Source organism: Microtus pennsylvanicus, chromosome 1 (genome assembly GCF_037038515.1).
Source record: "Microtus pennsylvanicus isolate mMicPen1 chromosome 1, mMicPen1.hap1, whole genome shotgun sequence".
Lineage (NCBI taxonomy): Eukaryota > Metazoa > Chordata > Mammalia > Rodentia > Cricetidae > Microtus > Microtus pennsylvanicus.
Window position 1 is genome coordinate 194601149 of NC_134579.1, and position 8519 is coordinate 194609667.

Here is an 8519-nt window from a genome sequence, read left to right on the forward strand (position 1 = left end):
GCTGGAGAGATCAGCTGGCGGTTAAGAGCACTGGCTGTTCTTCCAGAGGACCAGGGATCAATTCTCAGCATCTGCACAGTGTGGCTCACAATAGCCTCTAACTCCAGTTCCAGGGAATCTGAGACCCTCTTATCACCTCTATAGGCGCGACGGTTCTCACAGTGCAGTCACACATGCTGACAAAACACTTTTGCACATAAAAATAAATAAACTGATATTTAAAAAAATAGATGCTAACGAGTGTAATGATATACTTTAAGATGTCTGACATTGTAATAATATAAAACGGTGTCTGTCTGTACCCAGAAAGCAACAAGAATCCATCTCTCTCTGAAGTGACTGTTTCAAGATATCATTATAAATTAAACTCTTTACTATGCAAAAGAAAATGTCTACATACAACTCAAAAGCAATCTGAAATCTTTACCCTGCATGAAGAAGTAGGCACAAATCAAAGTCTGCATGATTTAACGTCATTCCTCACCTGGTCTCATATCACATGAACAGTGAAGAAGCAGCTTCAAGGTGGCAAGGGACAATGAGAAGGGGAGGACACTCACTATTTGTAAACAAGTTATTTAACTTCTCTGCCTATCAAGTTCCTAGTTAATAAGAATGATACCCACTTCACAGGGCTGTGGCAAGGATCAATTGAGTTCCTGCATTGGTAAAAGGAGCCCACTGGGCACTGAGTAATGCAGCTCCTGCCTCCTTCAGCTCTGGGCCCTCTGTTCTTTGTTCTCTACCCTCATTTCTCCGGATGACTCAGCCCTCTCTAGTGACTTTTATTAACAAATGTTGAAAAACACTGGATCAATCAAGGTCTGCTCCCTGCCATCAACACAGGTGAGAAAGAGGCCTGAACATGTGAACAGAACCAACAGGCATCATGAATAAAATACCTGTTTCTACTCATTGCAGGCTAGCACATCCCAAAATGCCCTGTGATCACAAGGCAGTCCCTCAGCACTCCTCCTGACCTTTTCTAATTGAGTGACGCCCAAAAGTGAGGCATCCTTGCCACCATCTCTCCTATCCAAACTATGCCAAAGAGTCCGCACTTATCAAGGTAGCCTTCAGAACCCCTGTAACTCCAGCCTCATTTCCTGTCCCATTGCCAGAGTCCAAGTCAGGTCTCAAATCTCTGCAATACTGACATTTTGAAGAAGATAATTCCTGTTATACAGGTTGTCCCATGTGCTCTGGGCTATTAAGTAGTATCTCGGCTTCTACCCACTACATGTCAGTAAAATCATTCCCTCCCTCATTTTATAGCAATCCAAAATATCTTTAGACATTAACAAATAGCCAGAGGGAACAAAACCTACTCCCTCATACACTGTCCTCTCTCACTCTATGGGTTTTGCGGTTTTTTTTGTTGTTGTTGCTGTTTTTAACTATTTCATTACTTTAAAAATATTTTCTGGAGAGTCTGAAGCATACGCCATAACTGATCTTGGGAAGTCAGAGAACAACTTATGGGTGTCAGTTTTTTCCCTTTCCACCATGTGGGTCCTGGAGAACAAACTCAGGTCATGAGGCTTGGCATCAAATACCATTCCCCATGGAACCATGTCACCAGCCTCCTGACCCCACGCTTTGACTGTTACTGGCCCAGTTCCTCACCATTTCCTATCTCTGATACAAAATCAGCCCCCAAGATAACCAGACTCCAGCTGCTTTCCTCTGCTGTATCAGAGACAACTGCCTCCTAGAACACTGCTTCTGTGAAGCTTTTCTTTCCAACACCCTTCACAACGAGTTCAAAGCTCCCCATCCAGCCTTGACCATCTGGACGCAATTAAATGTTGTCTGACAAGGTGCTTCACACAGTAAAGTAAGGCTACCCTTCAGAAATACACCGCACCCTGATTTTCCATTCCACTGCTGTCACTCTGGTCTGCATGTCTACTACCCAGCACCCATACCACAGGTCTCGGCAAGAGCCTCCTTCCCTACCCTCTAACATCTCAACTATTCAAAGCCAAAACTTTCCAAGGCCTCTCCACTGCCTACTGAAGTATGTATCAAGTCTCCTGCCTTCCGTCTTTAGTGACAGGACCTCTTTCTTCATCATCTCCAAATCTTACAATCTCCTAGTCCTTGAAGGCCCCACTGTGATCTGCCTTCGGTTATATTTTGCCCCTTGCTTGGAAGTCCATCTGAACTGTGCCCTATTTCCGCCTCCTTTGTGCTTGTGAACACAAAGAACCTCTCCCAGGCGTCCTCTTCTTCACACATGAGCGGCCCTGCCTTTTAGACCCAGAGCACCTGTGTCTCCTAGTTCCCGGCAGAACTTGCTCAGCAAAGGGTACAGAACTGCCTGTTTGTCTTGTCCCAAACACTTCTCACTAGAAAGCAAGGCAGGGCTGTTTTCAGAAAATCTCAAAACTCCTTTCAGAGACAGAAACTCGGCCACATTCCCTTCTGTCTCACATTTCTAGGTCTTAGGCCACATTCTAAGTATTCCAGATTGCTATTCAGTTCAGGTTAGGTATCCCTTATCAGTGATGCTTGAGACTAAAGTGTTCTGAGTTCTTTCTTTTCCCTCCAGGTTCTGGACTGTTTGTATATACACAATGAGATATCTTGCGGGTGGGATCCAAGTTTAAAGAGAGCTCATTTATGTCTCATATACACCATTTTTACAGTTTGAGAGTAAATTTAAAAAATGATAATTCTGCACACAAAAGTTCATGGTATGTGATTTTCAAACCTGTGCTACTTTGGCCCTCAAAGCTTTGAATTTAGGAGTATCACAGATGTTCTGAACAGGGAAAATCAACCTAAACATATTACTGTGAGAGTCTGGCTTCAGGGAATTCCAACAGTTTCCAACTTGTAACTGAATCTCAAATATTTAAGCTATTTAAGCTGTCTATGAACAAAGGCAATAGAAATTTATTTTCAAATCTAATACAATTGAGTAAAACATAAAAACAAGTTGGACTTAGCTGAACATAGCTCTGCTGGAGGTTAGTGGATGCTAACTTGTACGCCCTAAACAGTACATTTAAACAGCCAAAAGCTTTGTGCACCAACAAAATGACAAAAGTCAGGTTCTATCAACTCCATGCTCAACCCCATGCCCCAGATATCACCCCAAATATATTTCGGGCAGCTTCTCCTTCATTTTAAGACCTTGAAAGTGTGTTTTGCTTCCACAAAAAGAGCAGAATCATGAATGAGCATGTTTTGACCGACCCTGGTAAATTCTGTCCCAAGTCCATCAGACACTAGCCCCACATTACCACCATTAACCCATAAGCAAACTACAAGCTCTATTTTGTGTGATCCCAGGCTAACACTGGCTCCACATTGCGAAAGGGCCAGAAAAACAAAAATAACAAAGTGCTCGCCCAGACTCAGGCTTTTTAACAAGAGACTACAATCAAAGCCTGGAGACTCCTGGCCCAGCCCACACCTGAAAACCCAGCAGTTGAAGGAGCAGCATGGCCCTGAGTTCAAGGAAAGCCTGAACTACAGGGCAAGAAGCTGCCTCAAAACATTAAAAATAAAATAAAACCTCTGGCCCAATATTCTGCTTCTGCTACCTTATGCCCATGTGTCTGGAGATTCAGAGAACTGGCTTGGATCAATATTACGATAAGAACTGAAAACGGCTCCTGACAGGCACTTTAAATAGGCTCTTAACTACTACCAGCTATGAATCATTTAGCAGCAGCGTTAACGCTCATCACAAATATCAGATATGAACTTCTACGAAGTTTCCCGTAAAACCAGATGACAAGGTTAAACATCCGTGCTTTCTGCTGCAGGGCAGGACTACATATTTCGATTCCAGCTGCTCAATATATTCCAAACCAAATCCACAAGATCCACCAACCATTCCCGAGTGCCCACTGGAAGATACTGTCCACCATACATCGGTGACCCATCCTACGAAAAAAGTTCTTTTTCCATCTACAGGCAAAGTATTAGCCAGAAGTTCAAATTTCTTAGTCTCCCTAAGAACATAGCTTCCTTAAAAACAAAAACCAAGCCAACCTGCTTCTTGGATACCTTAAGTTTAACAAACAAAACAAAACAAAAAAGCAAACAAACAAACAAAAAACCCTCACTTCATCGAGTCTGTTCGGCTCACTCAAGAACCCAAATGGCATTCTGCCTGCCTATACTCGTAACTTTACTATTGTGCAGGATCCGAAAAGCTGTGTGCAGACGGGAATACATTACCAGGAGCTAGGATTCACACTCATTTCACCCGAGAGCCTCCCAGGGAAGTCGCGCTCTCTCCCAGTGCACAGGCTGACCGAGGGGGGGGGATGCAGGCTCAGACCCCGCAGACCCCCGCCCCCCATCCCGGCTGAGAGACCCCTCCCCCTCCAGGAGTCCCCGCGCACCCGCACCTGCGGCCTCGGCCCGCGGCGGGGGAGCCCCCGGGGGAACCTGCCCTTCTGGAAGCGTCGCCCGCGCCCGCTGCCCGAGGCCCGCGCGACAGACCCGGAGGTGGGGGGGAGGGACACGGCGGCGGTACCTGGAGGACCACGTCGTTGGGCAGCTGCGCGGCCCGGAACAGCTCGAGCACCCGCCCGTTGACCACCACCTTCTTGGTGCTCTCGATGTCGCAGTAGGAGAAGAGATCCGAGTAGTATTTCTGCTCGGCGTCGCTCAGCGTCAAGCCTTCCATCTTCGCCTCGGCCCGGCGACCGCCCCGCCCCGCATGCACCACCGGGGCGCCGGCCCCGCAACCCGGGGCGGCCGGCGGGGGACTCGTGCGCGCGGGCACGGCCTCCTCGCGGGGGGCCGCGAGCTCGCGTGGCCCTGGGGCGGCGGGCGGCGCTCGGCGGCGCGCGGCCGCGGGCTCGGCGTGGGTAAGGAGGCGGCGGCCGCGGGGCTCGGCTCGGCCGCGTCCCTCGGGCTTCCCGCCTCGGCTTCCCCTTCCGCCCACGCCCCCCCCCACACACCCCGCCCGCGAACTTGTGGGGCTTCGGAAGTCTAAAGTTTCGGGAGCTCGGGGCTGCGCGTGGCCGCCGCTCCGCCTCCCTCGGCCGCCATTGACTGCGCCCCGGGCCCGGCACTGACAGCGGCGGCCGCGCTCCAGACCCGGATGTGAGGCCGGGAGGAGAGAGCGCGAGAGGGAGAGGGAGAGAGAGAGAAACACCCACCGGGCTGGCTTGGCCGCTCCCGGGAGAGCGGGACGCAGCGCCCCCTGCTGGCCGGAGCCCCGCGGCGCGGCCAGGGGAGCCCGCGCGCCCTCCGCGAGGACCCTTAGCTAAGGGGACAACCTGGGGACCCGGCTGGCTCACTGCGGGAGGATTCAGATAGGGTTGCTGCGGGCTCGCGGGTGGCAGCTCCTGGCAGCCAGCCCTTCCTACCCGATTGTACCTGCCGAAGAGAATGCATCGCCTTGCTGTGCACTGGAGCTGGAAACCTTGCTCAGATGTGGACCGCTGACACTCATCAGCCTGAACCCCCACTCTAGCCCCAAGCCATGGCTTCTGTAAAACCAAGTTTGCAAACTAGAAAGGAAAACGGTCAAAGTTTTGGTCACCAGGAGCCGGATATTGTCGATGTATATGTCATCGACTCTGGAAACCTGTGTAGGCCTTCAGCCGACCCCAGGGCCTCAAAATTGCTTCCTCTGTGAAATGATGGGGTTGCATTGCCTCACTCTGCGCCTGTCTTAGAAAGGGGTGCATAAACTCTCTCTAATATTTTTTGGGAGGGTTTCGAGACAGGGTTTCTCCGTGGTTTTGGAGCCTGTCCTGGAACTAGCTCTTGTAGTAGACCCGCCTGCCTCTGCCTCTCAAGTGCTGGGATTAAAGGCGTGCGCCACCACCGCCCGGCAATTTCTCTCTAATATTTTAAAGCTGTTTTTCGGAAGCTCTGTGAAGTCAGGCTGGACTTGAACTCTTCATCCCCCTGCATTTTTGCTTCTCTGGTGATAGAATTCCACCACCAGCCAGCTGTCTATCTTGTTAGGATTAAATATGAAGTATTTCAGAAGATTACACAGAGGACTTTTCAGGTTTGGTTTCTAGTCTCTGTTACACATGTTCCTCGGAGTGCTGACCCTACAAATAGCCCATTAAGTGGACATGATTGTAAGATCCAAAGGAGATGCCTGGGCAGTGGTGGCGCACGCCTTTAATCCCATCTCTGTGAGTGTGAGGCCAGCCTGGTCGACAGAGCTAGTTCCAGGACAGCTAGAGCTGTTACACAGAGAAACACTGTCTCCAAAAACAAAACAAAACAAAATTCAAAGAACATACCGGGCTGGGGATGTAACTCAGTTGTTAAAGCACTGTAGAGACACAACGATCAGAAATTCAAGGTCACCTTCAGCTGCGGAGAGAACTAAAATCGGGCTGAGACCCTGTCTTACACAAACAGCCCAGAATCCTGAAAGGGGAGCTCTGTGCTACCAGATCCTGCCGTGCCTCGTTTGAAGGCAAAGTCAAACTCCCATGAAGCTGTTCACAGTCTTTATAGATGCAACTTCATGTTGATATTTTCATATTACTCTACACTTCATATAATGCCATTATTATTGTATAATTTTTAAAATATAGGTTCCATGACGGGGGATTGATTCCTTGGCCTTTTTTTCCCTGACACCTCCCCAAGGCCTAGCAGCTCTTTGATGCCCTGGGCCTTTGTTGCTGTCTGAAAGTCTTCCCACAGGTTCATCCCTGGTTTAGTCTCCTGTTCCAAGGTCACCTTCTCGGAGAGCTGTTCCTCTAACACCTGGCCCACAGCTCTTCTACCGCACGTGTTCCTCTTACCTGAATTCTTTGTCTTTATTGCATTTTCTCCCTGACATTCAAGTGTGAATCTCTGTGTGTACTAACAGTTAATAATTACTGAGTACTCTTGTGGCCATTTTCCTAAAATCTTGTACTGATTACTACAGTAATGACAACAACCCCATAAAATAAGCTTTACAAGTATTTTTCTCTTTTAAAAAAATTAGGAAATTGAGACAAAAAAAATGGTTTCCATAACGTGTAACTTGCATTGATACTAAATATCTGGATCTAGGATTTGAAATCTACTCAACTCTAAAATCGGTACCTAAAGTCCCCTAAGTCACTAGGTTTGAATTCGCTAGAAAGTGTTTCTTCCTCACCACCCTCCCGAGGCCAGTACCTCAATCATGAATGATCAAAGGAAGCTCAGCACTGATGTGATGAACTGTCTGTTCTCTAATCTCCTATCCTTAATCTGTGCACCTCCAGCTCCATGCCTGTCTTACAATCTAAAGTAATAGCGAGATTGCTTCATACACACGTGCTAGGTTCTGAAATGTCCTTCTCAGGTTAGAATCTGTCATTTTACTCTCCCCTGCCATTCCTCAAAGAAGCCTGTAACTTCCAAGTCTCTAAGATCCAACATAGTTAGTGTATGCAGAATTATACTTTGACAGGCTGGAGAGATGGCTCAGCAGTTAAGAAGACCATTCACAGCTCTTGCAGAGGACCCAAGTTCCATTCCCAGCACACGTCTTCCCACATCTGTTAGTCTAGTCCCTGGGATCTGATGCCCCCTTCTGGCTTCTGTGGACACTGCAATACATGGTGCATATACATGCATGCAGTCAAAGCACTCATACATATAAAATAAAAATAAATGAGTCAAAATTATACTTTGAAATCCAAGCATGGTGGTACAAACATGTAATCCCAGGTAAAAGAAGAATTGTGAGTTCAATCCCAGCCTGGTTTACATAATGAGATGATGTGGGAGTCTCATTAATGAATAAAGAAACTGCTTTGGACCCATAGCAGGGCAGAACTTACCTAGGCAGTAAAACTAAACTGAATGCTGGGAGGAAGAAGGCGGAGTTAGGGAGAAGTCATATAGCCCCGTCAGAGACAGATGCCAGAACTTTAGCTGGTAAGCCACAGGCACGAGGCAATAGACAGATTAATGGAGATGGGATAAATTAATATGTATTAGTTGGTGTGGAACAATTCTGTATCTGTCAATTATGTTTTAAATAAACGCTGATTGGTCAGTAGCCAAGCAAGAAGTGTGGGTGGGACAACCAGACAGGAAGTAGACACGGAGCAATGAGAACAGGAGAATTCTGGAAAGGAGGAAGCACATTCCTCCTGAGTCCTATCTGGACACTGAAGAAGCAGGATGTGACCTGCCCCGTTGAAAAAGGCACTGAGCCATGTGGCTAACATATACTAGAATAATGGGCTAATATAAGTTATAAGAGCTAATACAAAGCCTGAGCTAATGGGCCAATCAGTTTATAACTTATATAGACCTCTGTGTGATTTTCTTTGGGACCATAACAACTGTGTGAACCGGGCAGGACAAAAACCCGGACAACAAGCAGGCCCTCATGTTACAGTTAGTCAATAAGAAAGTAGAGCTAATGGGCCAAGCAGTGATTTTGGGACTGAGCAGTTGGGAACTAACTAGCAGCCTCCCTACAATGATGAGACCCTGTCTCAAAAAATACACAGACAGAAACCTATACTTTGATCATATTGTCCCATTGTAGAACAAGCAGCAAGGATTCTTGTCTTGGGGAATCACAG

At 47.6% G+C, this 8519-nt stretch overlaps 1 protein-coding gene across 10 annotated transcripts in view; it reads right to left on the minus strand.

The window, feature by feature from the left end:
- The window catches only part of Reps1 (RALBP1 associated Eps domain containing 1), a 73913-nt gene extending 68825 nt beyond the window's left edge, over nt 1-5088 (minus strand). For 9 of the 10 annotated variants that reach the window (XM_075948420.1, XM_075948381.1, XM_075948371.1 and 6 more), the window contains exon 1: nt 4499-4782. In XM_075948420.1, the coding sequence (XP_075804535.1) occupies nt 4499-4651 (153 nt within the window). In that variant the 5' untranslated portion in view covers nt 4652-4782. Of the gene's footprint in view, nt 1-4498 lie in introns of all 10 variants that reach the window. The other variant, XM_075948409.1, reaches the window with a different exon arrangement.
- Nucleotides 5089-8519: the final 3431 nt, after the last annotated feature.